This window comes from Orcinus orca, chromosome 16 (assembly GCF_937001465.1).
Source record: "Orcinus orca chromosome 16, mOrcOrc1.1, whole genome shotgun sequence".
Classification (NCBI taxonomy): Eukaryota; Metazoa; Chordata; class Mammalia; order Artiodactyla; family Delphinidae; genus Orcinus; species Orcinus orca.
In genome coordinates, this window is record NC_064574.1 from 15,448,971 (window position 1) to 15,469,420 (window position 20,450).

A 20,450-nucleotide genomic window follows, 5' to 3' on the forward strand; every position below is an offset into this window, starting at 1 on the left:
CGAGGGTCATCCGCCCCCTAGAGGGAAGATGAGGGGGGCTGAGGCGGCAGGGGTAGGGCGCCATGGAATATGGGTCCCTGGAGAGCCTGTCTGCAAAGCTGGGAAGGCCAGCCCCGAAGAACGGTGGAGAACCAGACCCTCTCCCATAATCACTGTTCAAGAGGTTGGAGCTAGGGATGTACGGAGGCCAGAGCTTTTAACCGAAGCACTGTGCTGCCCCCCGTGGGGTTCAGGGTCACTGGCTGAACTGTCTGGCTCATCCTGTCTTGAAATGGGAGGCATGAATCTGAGGAGTTGCAGTGAACACTTTACTGCGCTTAGACTGATAGAAGTCTTAGCATCTCACCTCCAAGGCAAATCACTGGAGCCCAAAGACAAGGACCCTCTGACTGTGGAATGACCCTGGGAAGGAGAGGTGGTGAGGAAGAGAGAAGGCAGCAGTGAGGTTTCAGGGAGCGCTGACTCCCCACTGGGGATGGTGCAGCCTTTAGGGAGGGCAGGCGGGTCGGAGGCATGCCAGGAACAGAGTGGGGGAGGGGAGAATGAGGCCGCCTGTCCGTTTGGGACCAGATTTTCTCCCGGGGCGAGAGTGTCTAATCCCCTAATCCAGGATTGCTTTCTGAGGATTCCAGAACTGACATGCTTTCTGTGTTCCTCCCCCTCTCCTGACACCAGTCCCGTAGAAGCTTGATTGTCCTGGGACCCCTCAGCACCCTTAGAATCCAGGCTTGAGCCAGGGGTGGAGAGATCTCAGGAAGCGGCATCAGAGGTTTGGACCCTTTGAGTCCCTGGAAAAACCTAATTATCCAAGGAGGAGAGCAGATCAAGGGGAAATGATTTTCAGACTCACCCAAGCCTCCAACACTAGCCCTCTAAATTCCAGGAGAGTTCCAGGGCTGGGGAGGCTCGTGTCAATCATCTTAGCTAATGCACAGCTTTCATTTTACAGGTGAAAAAGCTAAGGCCCAAAGGGTGGGGGAAAGATGACTGCCTGTGGACACTATGCCAGTGAATGGCAGAACTTGGTCTAGAATCCAGTTTCCTTTATTCCAGTTTCGGACTCTTTTCCTCAACATAACCTCTTTTTAAATGGGTCCTGCCTCCAATAGAAGGGACACGAATGCAGTCATATCCAAACTGCTCAGTGGCCTCTGATCCTTGGCTACTAAGAAAGGAACAGGGACTGGGTCGGAGATGAGCTCTCTCCCTTTTCTTGTGCTCAGCCTTCAGACGTGCAGCTGGAGTGGCCTCTCAGCTTGCAGTTGGAGGTGGGCCCAGAGACCTTCAAGGATTCTTAAAAAACAAAACAAAACAAAACTGTCCACTCGACCAGAGGCCCAGTTCTAGGATGGGAGTTTTCAGGACCATGGACAGGGCCCGCTGCTCGGATTCCGTTGTCGCATTATTTGTCAGTGGCTTCAGATTCGGTCGACCACAGAGTCTTCAGCAGCTGACTGGAGGGGCCCTCTGAGGGATCCACCAGTAAGCTATCCCTGCCACTGTGCTTTATGGACGCCAGAAGGACTCTTTAGGGTGGAGAGCTAGGTATTCAGACCGGGTGTGAGAACTGGTCCTCTTGGCTTTCCCAGAGAGAAAACCACACACACAAAAAAGTGCAGTGAGTTTGGATTGGTGACAGAGGTTTAAAGGGTTGCAGGTGGGTAGGCCAGTGTGCAAGAGTTTCTAAGCACTCCACGCACCACCACCACCACCACCACCACCACCATCACCACCATTATGGTTTTCTACTACTCTGTAGAGACAGGTAATATAGTAAAATGTGTACTATGTTTGTCTGAGAAGTGCTGTGAAATAAATACTGAGGTTTTTCAGCAATCCCGGGTCTGGGATGTTCCCCTGGGGGTAGTTCTCTTCATCTGTGGTCCAGAGACCTGGCTGCTCAGGGACTGAGCCCGCCCATGGAGAAAAGCTAGATCTCAAGGGAGTATAGGGGAAGGCGGGGTGATCCTCTTCCCCTGGGCATCCCATCTGTCCACCCCCACCAGACCTCCTATCTCACAAGGCATCTGGGATTCAGGAGATGCTGGTGCTGTCTGTCCTCTGCCCTCAAACTCTGTGTTTCCTTGGGCAAAACTGAGGTCCTCTCAGGGCCTGTGTATCTCCATCTATGAAACGAAAGGGTTAGGCTGCATAACCCATGGGCCTTCTTCCCACCCTGAAAACTCTCAGTGCTCTCTCAGTTTATCTCAGACTAAAGCCAGGGAGCTCTTCATGAGGAGACAAGACCAAGTGAAGAGACAGCCGCAAGGGGAGACCCCAGTCCTTTGATTCACACACCCCCCCACACACACCTCTCAAGAAGACTGATCTCTATTCTGGCTTCAGGCCAACCCTCTGCAGTGAGGCTTTCAGAAAACACATTGCAGGCACCTCCTGCACTGCCAGCCTGGCCTTGGCCAGTAAGATGACCCTCAGCTCTGAGCCCCAGGAACATGGCTACCAGCTCAGCATCGCTTCCCCACCCAGAGCCCTTGGAAGATCTAGGGCAGGGGAATCTCCTCATTAAAGCATCACGAGATGCAGAGCTGGGCAGGGTCTTATTTCTAAACTCCGAGTCTCTAAAATTCCTCTCCCCTCCCACCTTACGCTTCTCATAGAGAAAAAAGGTCAGGGAAGCTGCCTCCTAAATATCAGGACTGGGGAACTGGAAGGAACTTTGTAAGTTATTTTTTTAATCGTCCTCATTTATGGGGAAATTGGAGCCTAGAAATGGAAAGGTACAAATTTTCTCCATGAGGTGAACTTGTGGCAGATTGGGGGCTAGAATCTGGCTTCCTGACCTGCAGCCCAGGGCCCCAGCCACTGAATCAGGACCAGGAACTGTCTGGAAGAAACTGGAGCCCCCTGACTGGGTCCTCTTTCCATGAAAGGCAGGCACAGTGTTCCTCCTTATGGCTTAATCCCTATCCATCTTTGTCTCTATATCATTAGCCCCACGGCCTAACCCACCCACCCCCAGCTCTGGCCTCATGGAACCAAGGCCCTGAACTCCTTTTTTCACTCTTCTCTCCCCCACCTGCAGGCCCCGTCCTCCAGACCCCAGACCCTTGCAGTGAATTGACGAGTCCGGCACAGAGCACACCCCATACACACAGGGCTCGCAGCAGACACGTCAACCACCATCGTCTCCGTGGTAACCGGGGGCTTAATTAACAGGCTGCAGCCCTGTCACCATGGAAATGGCACCCCAACAGCCCCCCATTCCTCGGCAGATTCAGCCCATCTTCCCTCTTTCTCAATCAGGACCCCTTTCTCACTGTACCCCCCCATCCCCACCCCACCTGGAGAGCTGGTGCCCGCAGATCGCTCTGGTTCATTGAGAAGAGGGGAGGGGAGATGAGGGGGATGAGAGAGAGAGAGAGAGAGAGAGAGAGAGAGAGAGAGTGAGCAGCCCATCACCATGGCAACTACAGCCCCGTTCATAACCAGTTTGTTGCCATGGAGATTTCCAGGCCTCACCTTGGGCTGAGGTACTGGGCCGTGAGGTTCTGAGTCCTGGCTTGAGGAGTGGGTGACTGGAGAACTCCTTGGATGGGCTGGAGATCTCCAGATCAGGTATTTTTACCAATAATTCAGTGTCATTCTTCCCAATTTACAGATAAAGAGACTGAAACAGGAGGTTTGGGTATGGGGGAGGCAGAGAACATCACTCTTCTAGATCATCAAAGGATTTGAGCATTTTTATGGCTAGAAGGACCCTCAGGTAGCTTCCTGTTCAACTTCTTTATACTACAGATGGGGAAACTGAGGCCCAGAGAGGGGAAGCAATGTGCCCAAGGCCACACCACAGAGGCTGTGCTAGCGAGTGGATAGGCTACATCGTGGTCTTGCTCCAGTCCCCTAGCATAAGTTGGCTCCCTCTCACTCCATGGGGACATATCCCAACTCCTGTTAGTCTTAACCAGGCCCAGCACTCTTCCCAGTGCCCTGTCTTCCTCTATGAGAAACTGAGGCACAGCAGGGAGTGGTGCAAAGGGATGGGGGAGTCGCTCAGAATTGTAACAGTTGGTCCCAAGTTCAATTCTGTCCAGCCAAGTCACCATCCATCTTCCCATGGTACAAATGAGGCAACTGAGGCATGCGGGCTGCTGCCCAGTGTTAGTGGTAGATTCAAGGATCACCTTCTGACTTGCTTCTTTCCTCCCCTGTAAGTCGCATTCCCACCTATAGCTGATCTCCTGGCAGCAGGAAGCACCTCCAGGGACAAACTCCACTCCCTGGGTCCAGAGTGAAAGGTAACACTTGTATGTAAATGACCTACAAACCCTCCCCCAAGCGTTCCCCCACCTCCCACATGCTGCCATCTCTCCCTAAGGGGCCTGGGTGATGACAACAGGTGGGGAGAGCATCCCCCTGGGGCCAGAGCACTGGCACAAAAACAGCTGTGGGAAAGATACCAGCAGATTTTATGTTCCCCTAGGGAGCCCTTGTCCACTTCCCCATGTAGCGACCTACCAAGGAGAGGTGCTGGAGGCTGTCTCGGGGCCTAAGAGGTTCAAAATCCCCAAATTACTCTCAAGATGGAACTTCAGTAAACTGCTGCACACAGGTACCCATCCCACAGATAGACACAGAAATACACACATCAACATGCCAATCAACACACTGGCATACAATGACACACGTAAGCACTGACTCACTGACTGCCCCACAGGTCAACAGAGCTAGCGTGGGATGCTTCTCCCTCAAGACATGCAAAGACACACACACACACCGCCTCTGCCACAAGCCCACAGCCTTCCATATTCACATCCAATTTGCACACACACCTGCACACCCAACACTGGGAGCCGTACTTTACTTCATTATGCAAGAGCTTGGAAATGGGAATGGAAAGACGGAACAGTCACCTTGGGATAAGAGAGCGAGCCATCTTATTCTCAAGCCAGGGGGTGGGGAATGACAGGAGAGAAGGCAAGGTAGGGGAAGCAGGAGTCTACAGCCACTCCCCCTCTTATCTGATGAGCAGGAAGCACCTACTAAGTGCCGGGCTGTGGGCTTGGTACTCGGAACACAAAGTTAAAAGGATGTGGTCCCTGCCCTTGAGATGTAGGAGACACACAAGTAAATAACTTCCATCCATTGGGACATGTGCTATAATAGTGCAGTGGTCAGGCAGAAGAGGAATGTCTGCCTCTGCCTGGAAGTGAGGGAACGTGAAAAAGATTTTCAGAAAAGGTTAAATGAGCTATAACTTACAGAGTGAGGAGGAGTTTCCCTGGCTAATGGAGGTGGGAGAAGAACACGGACAGGTATACCAGGAGCAGATGAGGGAAGGGTTTGAATGACAGACTAAAGGGTTTGCCATTTATCCTACAAGCGATGGGGGGGCGGGGGGGGCGTTGTGTGGTGTGAACAGGATTGGAGGCAGGCAGACCAGTGAGGAGGCTGTGGTCATGGCCACGTGAGAGATGATGGAGGTTTGGACCAGGGTGATGATGACAGGAGGAGAGATGTGGCCAGATTCAGGATAAGTTTTGAAGGTGAAGTGGCCAAGACATGAGGACCAATCAGATCTGGTGGGAAGAGAAAAGGGGGCGTTGAGAATGGCTTCTAGAGCTCTGACTTTTACTCCTGTGGGGATAGCAATAATTATAATGGCTGATGTAAAATATGCTCGTGTATCTACGTCTATACCAACTGTGAAAATGAGAAAAGGGGCAGATTATGGGAAAGATGAAGAAAGGAAAGAGCCCCCCAATATCTGAATGACAACGTCCAGGAGGCGGTTGGTTCACGGGACTGGAGCCCTGCTGAAATATACGCCTCAGTTTGGTCATCTATCCAATGCAGAGGTTCGCCAAATAAACCCCTAAAGGGTTTTTGGTGCTTAGTTTTGCTGGGGTCAGGGTGAGCTCACCTGCGGCTCAGCAGCGACCCCTGGCGGCCCGGGGAGGCTCTTCCTCCTCCCCGCGCTGGGGCCAAGCGAGTTCTCCACGTTCCTTTCAGGCCTGAGGGGCCCAGAGTCAGGCAGGGGACCCCTGAAAAGTGGCCCCTGCGGAGAAGACTGTGTGTGCATCCAGGATGCTAATTCTTCACCGAAGCCTAGAAGGATCCCTTCCCTCCTCTCTCTTCTGTACCCTGCATGTAACTTCCATTACAAGACCACTGCAGTGGGCCCTCCAGGAAGACGCCCCCAATACAGCCTGAGCTGGCTCCACCGCTTGTGGAGCTGGAGTAGAAGGAGCTAAGCGAATCCCCCAGGGACGGGACTAGAGTGCCCACGGAATCCTGCCAGGATCTAGCTGCCCGGGGACCAAATTTCTCATTCTCCTGTCTTCTTCCCGGGATCCCCAGGCGCTGTCCGCGACGCCTCCTGGGTGACTGAGGATTGGAGACCTAGCGACCCGGACTCATGTCTCCTCCCTCCCTCAACTCCACCCCTGTACTACTAGCCCAACCCCTTCGTCTCTGGTCCCGCCCTTTTCTGCCCCCAAAACGAGATAGTCCTGCCTCCACCCATTGGCTGTGGACGCACACGGCCCTCCCTTTCCCTGGTTCCACCTTCTTCCCGTCTGGTCCCGCCCCCTACCCGAGATGACCCCGCCCCTTTATTGCGCTCCGGCCCAGCACCCTGGACCCTAGCTTCTTTATAAGATCCGCCCCTTCGCCTCTAGCCCCACCCTCTTCCCTGTGTCCCCTCCCACCTCAAATGTGGTCCCTCCCTTCATCATTTCCCCTCCAGCCTTCCCCCAGTTCCCTAAGTTCCACCTCCTCTCCCTTCTCTGGCCTTCGGCTGGGACCCTCTGCCTACCAGTCCTGGTCCCACCCTTCCCAACAGAAGGCCCGCCCACCGTGTCCCCTCCCCTTCTCTCGCCCCGCCCCACTCCGGCAGGCCCCGCCCCCTGCGGCCTCTACCTTTGGCGTCTTCCCCTGAGAGGCGACGGAGATCGGCTGCTGAATGCCGGTGGGACTCCGAGTCAGAGGTCCCGGCAGGCCCCGCGGGGGGCAGTGAAGTGACAGTGAACCTGCGGCTCATGGTGCGGAAAGGAGCCGGGCGGCCGCGGTACGGGCCCGGATCGCACAAGTGGCCGCAGCCGGGCTCCAGGAGGCAGAAAGAGCGTATTCCCCCATCCCCGCCGGCCGCCCCCCGCCGGCCGTGACGCCGCGCAGGGTCCTAGTGCCCTCTGTGCTGAGCCACTGTATCTGGCCACTGCGCTTTGAGGCCCTGGGCTGTCAATTCCACTGGAAGCGCTTGAGGATCCAACCTGCTGCTGAGAGCCACCCCTGCACCTCCCCTGCACCAGGAGCCCGGGCCCTCCTCGGCTGGGGTCTCCTAAACACCTGGGTTTAATTCACTCATTCAGCACATCTTGATAGCGCGCCTGTGTTTGAGGCTTTGGTGCTAGGCACTGATACAGCATTGGATAAGATCGACTGGCTTCCTGCCCTCGTGTGGCTCAAATTCTAATGAGTGAGAGGAGAAAGATTACAAGTGAGCAAACGCATAGACAAGATAATTTGAGACTGTGGTATATGTTAAGAAGAAAAAGTAGGGCCGAGGGGTAATGACTAGGGGGAAGGACTACTTTAGGGGATGGTCTAAGAAGACCTCTCAGAAGATGTGATATTTGACCTGAGCCCTCACTGATGAGAAGGAGCCAGCTAAGCAAAGATCTGGAAGAAGAGCTCTCTAGCAGAGAAAATAGCAAGTGCAAAGGCCCTGGGGTGAAAAGAAGCCTGGACTGTTCAGGGAGCAGCAAGAAGGCCAGTGTGTCTGGAGCAGAGTGAACGGAGAGTAGAGTGATGGAGATGAGGGAGGAGAGGAGGGCAGATCGTATGGTCTCTTGAAGGCTTCAGGGAGGAGTCTGGATTCTTTTCTAATCTACAAGGGAAGTCATGGGAAGTTTTTGAGTAGGGGAACGTTGGCTGCTGGGTGAAGACTCAACTAAGGGCAGGAGTGGAAGCTGGGAGTCAATTAGGAGGCTCCTGCAACCCCCAGGTAAGTGGTGATGATTAGCCAGGCTAGGGTGGTGGCAGTTGTCCAATTCCAGATACATTTTGGAAGTAGAACCTACAGGACCTGCTGCTGGATTGGACATTGAATGTAAAGGAAAGAGGAGTCAAGGAGGACTCCTAGACTCTCATGCACTGCTGGTGGGAGTATAGATGGGCAACACCACTTGGGAAAATTGTTCCGTCAGCTAAAGCTGAACTTATACATACCTGTCTACTCAGCAATTCCACTCCAAGATACATGCCCCAAAGAAATGGCCCGTGAGCCACAACTACTGAGCCCATGTGCCATTACTGCAGCCCGCGGGCCTAGAGCCCGTGCTCCGCGCAACAAGAGAAGCCACCACAATGAGAAGCCCGCGCACCACAACAAGCGAGCCCCGCCCACCGCAACTAGAGAAAGCCCGTGCGAAGCAACAAAGACCCAAAACAGCCAAAAATAAATAAATAAAATAAATTTATTTTTTTTAAAAAAGCCAGACACAAAAGAGTATATACTGTAAAATACTCTTTAAATAAAGTAAAAAATAGTCAAAATCTATCTTTAAGCTGTTAGAAGTAATGGTGGTAACTCTTGGGATGAAGGGGTAGTGATTAAAAAGGGGCATGAGGGGGCTTTTAGGGTGCTAAGAATGTTTTGTTTCTTGATCTGGTTGCTGGTTAGACGGTCGTGTTCAGTTTGTTGAAATGTACACTTATGACGGGTCAAGCTGTCTGAAGGTTTGTTACATTAGAGCAATGGTTCTCAACTCGGGGCAGTTTTGCCCACCAGGGAACGTTTGGCAATATTCAGAGACGTTTTTGGTGTCACAACTGGAGGAGGGTGGCACTGCATCTAGTTGGTAGAGGCCACCTGTGCCATCTAATCCTACACCAAGACTGCCAGCCAGGAGCCGCAGATTCATCATCGCCTCCCTGCACCCTGTCCCCATGTTAGGGCCCGTGATAGAGGGAGGGAGACTGACCCTGAATGGGTCTAGCATCTGTCCATGGATCCCACTACCTCCTGGAGGAAGGCATCAAACGTCCTACAGTGTATGGACAGTCCCCCACAACTAAGAGTAATTTGATCCAAATTGTCAATAGTGCCGAGGTTGAGATACCCTGTGCCAGAATAAGGAGTTTAACAGATCCCTAGATTTTAAGACTGATCAGGTTCTAAGCTCGATTGAGGGCAGATGACGTTGTCTTTTATTAAGGTGGTGACAACCGATGGAGGAGTATGCTTGGAAGGTGGCACCCGAGAGCTCAGGTGGACCCGGTATATTGAGATATCTCTTCGGCACCTAAGGATCATGCGGAGGTGGCAGTCGAACATCTGATTCTGGAGCTCAGGGGAGAGTATAAGGCTGGGGATATAAATTTCGGCATCTTTAGCAGAGAGATGCTGTGTAAAGCTGCAGGGCTAGATGAGATCACAGGGAATGTGTGTACACAGCGAAGATGTCCAAGGATAGAGCACAAGGGCACACCATCATTTAAAGGTTGGCAAGAGGGAGATCCTAGCGAGAGGGGAGAAGAACCAGGAGGAAGGGGTGACCCAGAGAACAAGTGACGAAACATTTCAGGAAGAAGGGCATTATCCACTGGGTCAAAAAAGCCGAGAGATGGTATGGAACGAGCCCAGAGAAGTACCCACTGTATCGGGCTACGGGAAGATCACAGGTGGCTTTGAAGAGAGTCATTTCAGTGGAGGAGTGCAGTGGGTGCCAGGTTGCAGATGACTGAGAAGAGAATAGGAGACAGTGAGTAGAAACCGTACTTTGGGGACGTTTTCCTGTGGATGGGGGTGGGCAGTAGAGAAATGGAACAGAACTGAGAGACAGGGGTCTAGAGGGATTTTAAACAAGCCATATTAAGGAACATTTGTATGCCAGTGGGAGTGGGTCATTCCTGAGTGAAAAATGGGTGAGTTAAGAGAGAGGGGCCCCACCCACAGGAAGCTTAGGAAGAAGTTCCCTGAACCTCTCCTTACACTCCCACCCGGGGCCCCGGGTGTGGAAGATGATCAAAGCTGACCAAGCCCATCACCTCCACTCACCTGGCCCGACCCTTCAGTCAAGTCCCTCTGCCATCCTGGAGGGTCAAATCCATCCTCCTCAGCCTGCCTCTTCGACCTTCTCTCATCTAGCCCACACCACCATTCCTATCTCAACCATTCCAGAACCCTCTCTGCTCAAACCACATACTAGAGTTCTGAGCCATTCCTAGTTCCCCCAAACGCCCCCTTGCTTTTTCTGTCCTCCCAGCATTTACCCCAAGAGCTCACATTCCAATCCCAAGGGAACGATCACCAGCTAGGAGACTGCAGGTCAGCTGTGTAATTCTGTGCCACAGTTACCCATTTATAAAGCAGGGGGAGGGAGTGATAGCAATAGTAATAGTACCTCTAAGGTAAGAGTAGTACCTGTCTCACAGGGTCGTTTTAAGGATTGGCTGTGTTAACTCACATAAAGCACGTGCAACAGTGCCCGGCACACAGTCAGTGCTGTGCTAGGGGTAGTTCCTATCATCACGTATATAATCCATATTTTATTTAGCCACTGCCTTGCTTCTGCGCACTTAGGTTGTTACCAGTTTCTCATTCTATGAACAATGCTGCGATTCACATCCTTCTAGGTGTTGTTTTGTGCACACGTGGGCGAGGGTTAGAGAGTAGGAACATTTTTGGGTTTAATGGTTCTTGGTAAATTATCCTCGAAGAAGACAGTCTTCCTTGCACAAGAAGAAACTCTTGCTCACCCTTCCGGATGCAGTTCAAGTTCACATGTCATCTTGGCTGGGAAATGTTTCCTGACTTCAACCACAACACGCAGAATCACACACACACGCGCGCGCGTGCGCCATTATTCTAGAAAAAGGGTCACACGCTGCACACTCTCCAAGTGTGACTCCACCCCTACCAGGCACAGAATCATCACCCTTGTAACTAAGCTGGACTCTCTGGGGTTGGAGCCCGGAGCCTGCATTTTAAGCAAGTTGCAAGGGCTCTCTCAGGCACCCGAAAATTTGAGGACCACTGAGAGGTCGTGGAGGATAGAAACATAGTCTAACTCATTTCTCTATCCCCAGTGCCCGGCACAGGGCCTGGCTCCATGTAAGGGCTCAATAAATGTTTGATGAATGAATAATAGGTTGGCCATTTCCTCAGCTATAAAATAGGAGTAATTACATTATACCTTCCTAATAGGAAGGATTGAACGTTAATATTTATGAAGTGCTTAGAACATTGCCTGGCGCATAGTAAGCCCTCTGTTGGTTACACACATACATGCATGCATGCATACAATACATACATTAATCCGCTCCTAAAGGTTAAAGAATCCAAGTTTATTAAAAACATTCCAACGAAAAAAGAAGGTGAGAAGAGAGGGCCCAGCCCACCTCCCCTTCTCCTTGTCCTTCAGAACAGACCCACCAGTTTGGATCCGACAGACTGGCTCATTCCCTGTCGCGATGGCCCCTGTGGGGACTCCCACTGCAGTGCTGAAGCCGGCTGGGGGGCCCTAGTCCTCGGGGCACTGCAGGAGGTCAAATGTCACGTAGCCCACATAGTCCACCTGATTCACCTCATACTGGGAACTCACGCGCCAGTAGAAGCGATCCTGGCAGAAGTATGCTTTCTCTGCAAGGGAAAGGCAGGACCGAGAGGGGTGATTCCAACCTTCCCACATACACATACAGAAACAGGAGTCAGATCTTTACAGTCAACCCTCCTGCCCTTTCGAGATCTTTCCAAGGTTTTCATAGGACACCTGTGTCCCCCCCGCCCCCCACAGAGATGCTGGAGGGCACAGACCTCCTTGTCCAAAGCACTGACACAGAGCCTGGCACACAGTCGATACTCAGAACAATTCATTCAACAAATCCCATTCATTCATCCAACAATATTTATCGTGCCAAGCACTGTTAGAGGCACTGGGGATACAGCAGAGGAAGAATGCAGGCAGGACCTCAGTTCTTTTGGTGCTTACACCCTAGTGGGGTAAGACTGACGATTAACAAGCAAATGCATAAATAAATGAGACTGGTTTTGACAATGGAGAAAGCGATGGAGGAAATATTAAAAGCGAGCGAGCAAGTGAACAGATAATGAGGGTCAGAGAAGGTCTCTCCAAAGAGGTGGCCTCAGTGCTGAGACCTAAAGGATGAGAGGGAGGCAGCCCAGTGACAATCTGGGGAGAAAACCTTCCAGACAGAGGGAACAACCGGCACAGAAGCCCTAAGCTGGGAATGACCTTGATGTGTTCAGAGAACAGCCAGAGGCTGGTGTGAGTGGAGCAGAGCAAAGGGAATGACAGGAGTAGTGGGAGGGGATGAGGAGGGGGGAGGGGGTCAGATCAGGTCATGTTAGTTTCTTTGACCTTGGAATGGGTCTAGAGTCACCCACAAAACCATTGCCCTCCACTCCTAGCCCCTCCCTACTCTCACAGAATATATCAAAGGTATTGGACAACCAGTACGGCTTGGACTAGGGTGTTTGCAGAGGAGCTTGTGAATGTTTTGGCGGCTGAGTCAACAGAACTTGTCAGCTGATTGGAGGTGAGCAGTGAGAAAGAGAAAGCAAGTGTAACTCCAGCTACCACTCCCATTTTACAGATGGGGAAACTGAGGCTCTGTGAGTAGCAGTGACTTGCCCAAAGACACACAGCTATGAACTGTCTTATTTATCACTGTATCCCCAGTGGCAGTATCCCTACTTGTAGGGGAAAGGGCTTTCAGCTGGGGAGACAGGAAATCTGGGTCGTAGTTCTGGTTGTACTCCTGTGTCCCTGAATGATCTGGTAAGATCCCTGCCTCTATAGGGAACTCACCTGTGCTGGGGCATTTGCCTCAATCTCTACGGGCTTTTTCTTTCTTAGAATTTGACCAATCACTAAGGCAGGGGACCCTACCGTGGGAGGTGTCTCAGGGAGGGATCCTCCCCCGACCCTTGTCCTCATCCCTCACCTTGGTACTGAAAGATGTCATGCGTATTCATGGGCACCCCGGGGAACATCTGGTCCACTGGGGTGGCGCTCCGGGGATCCACCTTCTGTGTCTTCACGTCGAACCTGCAGGACGGCAGCGAGGAGACAGTTGCCGAGCCGGCGGGCAGTCGGATGGCGCCTGGGCTCCCCCTGCCGGCGGTCCCGGGACTCTCACCTCCAGAAGCTCTGCCGGCTGAACAGCAGCACCTTACCCCCGGCGCGCGGGAGGGCCCCGGTGACTTGGGCCACTTCCGGGCCCAGGCCCAGCTTGTCCAGACGCCTTGGGCCTAGCACCGACGAGCCTGTGTACACCCACACTTGGCGCCCTGCAGGAGAGAAGGGTCACATCGGTCTGGGGGCGAGGCACATACTCTCCTTGAATATCAAGAGGGAGAACGCAGCGAGGCCTTTCCGCGCCCGGTGTGCCCGCGGTCTGTGTGCCCAAGGAGCAGAGTCTCTCGGTACGATTGTGCAAGGGTGCGGTGAGGAGGGCTGAAATTCAGCCCCTGCTAAATTTGCTAAATTGCATCCGCCAGAAGGGGGCGTCTTTTTCTAATGCGCACAAGACGTTTTATGTATTGTCCTCGGTCTCTTGGTCCTTCTAGGTTGGTGTGTGTGTGTGGATTTTTTTTGGGGGGGGGGGGCGGATAGGGAAGGAAGAAAGGAGGAAACTAACCAGAGAAGAAGAAAATCTTCTTCGTGAGCGGATCCTCAAAAGCGGAGTCCAGCTTGAGGGGCAGCGCAGGCCACGTGTTCTTGATAAAAAAGGGACCCTGCAACGGGCGTCCCCCGCTCTCAGAGAGTCGCCAGTACCTCCTGGACGAGAAAAGGGAATGGCTGGCACTGAACCTTGAACACAAGGTCAGTGGGCGGGGAGACACAGGCAGGTCCCGCCTCCAAGCCCCTTCCCGAAACCTCACAGCCCCTGCCCCTCACCCATCCTTGAAGAGATGCAGGCGTTTCCCGATCTCCGCGATGGCGTCGAAGATGTTCACGTTGCAGACATCGTCCGCTGGATCCAGGGACCTTGTAGGGATCGCAGAAGGGCCAGCAGTGGGAGGACCCGTGGGGCCAGCTGAAGGGGGGCCCGTGGGGCCAGCAGTGGGGCGTTCTGAGGGGGGGGCAGTGGGAGGCCCCGTGGCGCAGACCGTGGGAGGGGCGGTGGGCTGCGGTTCAGCTGTGGCAGTGGTTGGAGGCCGTGGTTCAGGTTCGGGGCGAGGACCTAAAAAGAGACACCGCATAAGACAGCCCCTGTTCCTACGGAGCGCTGTGCCCATGGACTGTCTGCTCCCCCAAAGCCTACCAGCCAGGCCCCTGGCGCTCACTCTCCCCACTCTGGATGCTGGAGCCTGCCTTCCCCCAACCCTGGGCAGGCCGTTTCCTTTCACATACTCACCCCCATCCCCAGGCTGCTAGGAGAGAAGTGTTTTTTGAGCTCTCAACCTGAGTGCCAAACTTAGTGCTAGGAGCTTTATAAACTCACTTTTGGGGCTTCCCTGGGGGCGCAGTGGTAAGAATTCGCCTGCCAGTGCAGGGGACAGGGGTTCGAGCCCTGGCCGGGGAAGATCCCACATGCTGCGGAGCAACTAAGCCCGTGTGACACAACTACTGAGCCCGCTTGCTACAACTACTGAGCCCGCGTGCTACAACTACTGAAGCCCGCGCACCTAGAGCCGGTGCTCCACCACAAGAGAAGCCACCACAGTGAGAAGCCCGCGCACGGCAACAAAGACCCAACGCAGTCAAAAATAAATAAATTTATATTAAAAAATTCACGTTAGCTTGTTTGATCTTCAGAAAAATTAAAGAAAACCTATGAAGTAGATTCTTTAATATCCCCATTTTTTAATGAGGAAATATACTAATGATAATAAGTGGTGATAATAATAAAAATGTCGAACACTTATGTGGTGCTTACTATATGCCAGACATTATTCTAGCTCACTTAAGCCTCCCAACAGCCCCATGAGGCAGGTGTTAGCCCCACTTTACAGATGAGGAAGTTGAGGGGTGAAGTAACATATCCAAAGTCATCTAGCCAGGAAGTGGCTGGACTGGCTTTTGAACCTATGTCTGTCTCACTCTAGAGTCTGGGCTCTTTATCACCATCTCCAAGCACTGACCTGGCAACAATTGTACCCATTGGCCAGGGTCTCCAGAAGATAGATGTTGGGGTCCTAACTTTCCCCTCCTCTGCATTCTCGGGGTACTCGCGGCTGGCAGAGCCCAGCCTTTCCCTCTCCTCCCTCCATCCCTGCCCCATACCCTCACCATACAGATACTGGATGCCCTGCACATCGTCCTTATGCAGGGGGTGCTTCTCAGTGAAGCTGTACATGGGGTACATGAGCGCCTCTGGCACGGACGAGTGATCTAAGCCCAGGGCGTGGCCAAACTCGTGCGCCGCCACAAGGAACAGGCTGTATCCTGGACGAAAGAGGGAGCCTGAGACGTGAGCCCTGAGCCGAGCTCCCAGCCCCAGCCATCCCTCCCGGACACCACTGCCCTGGCTGAGGTCCCAGCCTGGGAATCTCAGAACCATGCCCACCTTGATCCGGGCAGAAGCCCCACTTCTTGTCTCTGTCGAAGTTGGAGGTGGTGGCGCACCAGAGTTGCCCATCACGGCGGCCCTCTCTGGTGCAGGTCGAGTACTCCTTGCCCAGGAAGATGAAGGGGAAGACGCACAGCTCCCCCGCCGAGTTGCCCCCGGTCACCGTCGCGTCAGCTGGAGAGACCCAGGGCCTCCGGTGAGCCAAATGGGTGGGTCCAATGAAGACCCAGGGGCGGGCCAATCATGAAGCGAGAGACACTTGGAGGCCTATTTTAAAAGCTTGGGCGGGGTAGGGGTCTTCCCTGGTGGCACAGTGGTTAAGAATCCGCCTGCCAATGCAGGGGACACGGGTTCGAGCCCCGGTGTGGGAAGATCCCACATGCCGCGGAACAACTAAGCCCGTGCGCCACAACTACGGAGGCTGCTCTCTAGAGCCGCGAGCCACAACTACTGAGCCGCGTACTGCAACTACTGAAGCCCCCGGCACTTACAGCCGGTGCTCCGCAACAAGAGAAGCCACCGCAATGAGAAGCCAGCGCACCACAAGGAAGAGTAGCCACCGCTCGCCGCAAATAGAGAAAAGCCTGCGCACAGCAACAAAGACCCAACGTAGCCAAAAATAAAATAATTAAAAAAAAAAAAAACTTAGGGGGCGTGGTGCCGCATACAGCCGAGACCAGGCTAGACTGGTGGGCGGGGCCTGAGGATCAGAGGCCCAGGGAGAGGCTGCAAGCAGGGCTAAAAGGCGAGGCCTCCGCGAATGCGGCGGCAGCAATAGGAAGGCAGGGGGAGGAGCCGTGGTGATGGCGGCCAGAGTCACGGCTGTCCTGAGGACCGACGAGGAGTAGGACAAACTGATGGGTGGAAGAGCCACGCTCGGGGACCAACGCGGAATTAGGGAGCGAGGCTGAATCAGGTAGGTGGGGCAGAGGTACCTCGGGTCGGGCAGAAGCCATAGAGCTTGTCCTGGTCATAGCTGGCGGTGGTGGCGCACCAGCGGTAGCCGTCCGAGCGACCGTCGGTGGTACAGGCGGAGTAGGAGCGGCCCTCGAAGGTGAACGGGAAAACGCAGGGCTTGCCGTCCGCATTGCCGTCCTGGGTGTAGAGTCCTGGGAGGCCCACGCGATTACCCGAAGGCGCCACGAGTTTATTGACCCACAAGCCACCTGTGTCCTCCACCCCTCCTCGCCTCGTTTCACAACGGGGGAACGGACCCAGAGAACGGGACAGTGATTTGCAGCCCACACAGCACTAGCGGCAAGGCTGGGATAAAACCCCAGTGTTCTGGACCCTCGAGGAGGGTGGGTACTCACTCTCGCTGGGGCAGAAGCCGAACTGGCGGTCGGTGTCGTAGTCGGCCGTGGTGCTGCACCAGAGCATGTCGTCGGAGCGGCCGTCCGTGGTGCAGGCAGAGTACGAGCGGCCCTCGAAGGTGAAGGGGAAGTGGCAGGTGGTGCCCTTTGCGTTTCCGAAGTAGGTCGGAACCACTGCAGGAAAGGGAGACGGGGTCAGGGCGGCTGGTGATGCGCGTGAGAGGAGAAGGGAATGGGGACCGGGGCGGTTCGGGAATCTCACCGACGCCTTTGCCCAGAGACCACAACTCTTCATCGTCGAAGTGGGCGTCTCCCTGAATGCCTGGGCCAGGAGGAAAGGCGTGTGCCAGGAGCCCGTTCTTTCCATCGAAGGGATACCCATCTCCGTGCTCTGAAGAAGCAGGTGGCGAAGAGAGTTAGCCGCGTATGGTTGCGCAGGTTGTGCACTGCCCAAGGGCGCTGGACTGAGTGCGGGCTGAAATCCAGCCTAGGAGCTGCTGTCCAAGATTTGCGTCCCCGCGCTATGAGGTGTCGGTCAGCAGGGGGCGCCGTAAGGGCGAGCGGCAGCCAGGGCTGCGGGCACAGGCAAGAGAAATCCGGGTCCAGGGCCCCCTCTACTCTCTCCGAGGTCCTCCCTCCTCTGTCCCCTCTCCGATTCTCCTGGCTTTCCCCTTCTCGCGCTTCTCACCCCTAACACCAAACTGGATGACTATGTCGGCTTCACGGCCGTACACGCGAGTGAAGGTGAGCGGCGTCACCGCGCTCCAGAGCGCGAAGGCGCGGGCAAAGGCGTCGTCGGTCACGTCGCGCGGCAAGTCTTCCGAGTAGTTTTGGATCCTGCAGGGAAAGGCAGGAGGCTAGAGGTCGGAAGTGAGAGGCGGGATCCGGAGCAGCGGCGACACCCCGTGTCTCAGCAACTTCAGATACACAGCGCTGTGTGCGCTCCACGCTTTCAGCTATAAAGCACTTTCAGACGCATTTTTCTCTTTGGACTCTCACAACGGCCCTGACAGGAGGACTCAGACTGCGAGGTCGTTTCCCATGGGGGAACGAAGGCTCAGAGGTGGAGCCGCTTGCCCTGGGCTCACTAAATCCCTGGTTTAGTGAAACCCAGGGATGGGCCTAAGACGGGACGTGTTCACCACCGGGCGGCCTCTCCCCACTACGCCCCGCTCGCCCCCGGGGGGCCCAGCCTCGCACCAGTAGGTGATGTTGTGATGGTGCCACTTGAGGTCGCCCTCAAAGGTCTGGAATCTGCCCAGGTCTGGGACGCCGCAGCGTGGGGCACGCATGGCATTCAGGGTGGTGCTGTCCAGCTCGCCCGTCTCCGGCAGGGCCAGGCGCCGCTGGAGACGCTGCAGAGGCTGACGCAGGGACTGATCATCCTTGCTTATCTCTGCCACATTAGTGTAGCCATAGCGGTACAGATATTCCTGTGGAAGGAGGGACAGAGACATCCCAGAGCCCTGACTTCCTTTCTCTGATCTGCTGGGTGAGGACTCCATCCCTCCAGGCTCTCAGGGACTAGCAACAAGGCGTTGTATCCAGGACTGTGTACCCTACATCCCAGTGCCTGTGCCCACCCAAGAATCTCCCCTCCCTGTAGACATCCTCAGCTCCTTTCCACCCCCGGATGCCCCTGGCCCATGCCTACCTCAGGGCCTCCTAGGGTTTACCCCTGTTCATCCCCAGCCCATCCCCACTCCAGAGCCCTCCAATGTCCCTTCACCACTTCCCATTGCCCCTTCACCACTTCCCATTGCCCATCCTCTGTTCTCCAGAGGTGCCCATCACCCCCCAACATGCCCCTTAGTATCTCCTCTGAGAGCCCATGTCCTTCCTGGGATTCCTAGCCAGCCCTTCCCAACTCTAGGCTGGAGTGTGTGCCTACCTCTGCCAGCTGCCTGTCGGTGAGACTGCTTTGTAGTTCTCCCGGGAAGACCACAAAGGTGGGCTGGTGTGGTCTGGGGGCAGCAGAGCAGCAGCCCAGCACCAGGAGCGCCAGGACCAAGGGCTGCCAGGGGTTCATGGTGAGGGTAGCAGTGTCTGGCTGCAGCTGCCCTTGTGGGGACTTTAAAGAGGCGCTGTCAAATGAATCAGTGACCCCGCCCCTCTCGGACAGGCCAGGGCAAGAGCTGACTCAGGGAATGGGGTGTGTGTGTGGGGGGGGGGCGGGGGTTGGGCAGTCCCAACATGAGAAGGCAAAGAAAGGGCTTACACCACCTCCCCCTCTCCCTCCTTCCCACAGTCCCCATTGCCGAGTCAGGCGGGACCCCAGACCCACAGGAAACCACAGGCCCATAGGGGAAGGATTGGGTTTTGCAAACTGCAGAGCTTGTGAGAACTGTATGAGAGCGAGGGAGGGAGGCACGGCTCGAGCACTCCCTGAGCCCTCCATCTGAAGGCCCCAAGTGGTCAGCCTAAGAGAAAAGCATGGAACATTCCCTGAGGCTTCTTTCTGAACCTAATGATCCCCCTTCCTGGTCAGACCCCCTCGTGGGCCCCTCCCTACACTCCCAGGCTCTGTCCTCTTCTCCTTCCTGGAAGCCTTCCTTCATTCAGCTTCCTCCTCTGCTCCATCTGAGAGCAGAAGGCATGGGCTCTGATGACAGGAATCGGGGGATTCCACGGGGACAACCCCCCGTCTTTAACAGGCTGGATAGTTCAGGATAGTAAATGGGGGAGTTTGCGGCATCTGGAAGCCAGCAGACATGGCTTCATTCCTTCAGTGCCTTGGGCAAATGTCTTCACCACAGTGAGTTTGTTTCCTCAGCTGTAAAAAAAACCCTTCTGACCTTTACCCCTTTCCCGTGGCCGGCTGGGTCCAGCCATCCAGGGCCAGCAGCCCCCTAAGTGGTCTGCTATGTCCCAGGCCCTGGGATATTTACTGTAGCTAAAGGCGATGAGGTTGGTGTGGGAGAGGAGGGTCTGGAGAGGTGGGGCTGTGGTGGACTAGGGTGCATCCTATGGCAGGGGTCCTATAATTACGTGCAAATCTCTGGACAGCCGGCTGCTATCTGCACTCTCTGTCCACTGGGTGTGCGTTGATTTAGACTTGCCCACTTGGGGAAACTGTGTGAAATCGTCTTCCGGTTTGTGTGGAAGAAAAGAAAAACCTGTCTCCCCCCACTCCCCACTGGTGTCAATTGAATAAATGTACGTGAACTCCAAAAAGTAAATAAATAAACAATAAAAATAAATTTAAAATGGCCCTTTGTCCCTAAATTGATGTGAGGATAAAATGAGATCAAACACATAAAATACTTAGGACAGTGTAGGTTGCAAGTATTCAAGAGATGGCTGTGATCACTTTTAATTATCTGAGCCAAGACCATGATTCTGACCTGGAATCAGGAGACGGGGTCTTGGACTCTAATCTGCTGTGTGAACTAGAGTAAATGCCGTCCCCTCTCTGGGCTTTGGACTCTTCAGCTGCAAAATCACAGGAGCGGGGTGCGGATGATCTCCAGGAGCCCTTTCACTTCTCCAGAACTGCTCAACCCAGCACAAGCTCCAGCCCCAATTATCACCCCTTATGCCAATAACAAGCATCTTCCTTCCCTCCCTTCTTTCCAACCAGCCAGTGTGAGGCAGGATCTATATTTGCCTTCTTCAAAGCATTATTTGGGAAGGACTACA

At 54.4% G+C, this 20,450-nt stretch overlaps 2 protein-coding genes across 2 annotated transcripts in view; both read right to left on the reverse strand.

Moving 5' to 3' along the window:
- Positions 1–7,081, reverse strand: part of SLC12A5 (solute carrier family 12 member 5) — a 38,184-nt gene extending 31,103 nt beyond the window's left edge. The window contains exon 1 of the mRNA XM_004272929.3: positions 6,880–7,081. Coding sequence (XP_004272977.1) covers positions 6,880–7,000 — 121 coding nt within the window. The 5' untranslated portion in view covers positions 7,001–7,081. The remainder of the gene's footprint in view (positions 1–6,879) is intronic.
- A 4,205-nt stretch (positions 7,082–11,286) lies between these two features.
- Positions 11,287–18,860, reverse strand: MMP9 (matrix metallopeptidase 9). The gene is made up of 13 exons (XM_004272927.3): positions 18,703–18,860; positions 18,012–18,244; positions 17,500–17,648; positions 17,074–17,202; positions 16,812–16,985; positions 16,434–16,607; positions 15,496–15,672; positions 15,219–15,374; positions 13,884–14,169; positions 13,624–13,763; positions 13,123–13,273; positions 12,928–13,031; positions 11,287–11,602 (listed from the first exon to the last, which is right to left on the reverse strand). The coding sequence occupies exons 1-13, from the start codon at positions 18,838–18,840 to the stop codon at positions 11,484–11,486; spliced, it is 2,130 nt and encodes a 709-aa protein (XP_004272975.2). The 5' UTR covers positions 18,841–18,860; the 3' UTR covers positions 11,287–11,483.
- Between the last annotated feature and the right edge of the window lie 1,590 nt (positions 18,861–20,450).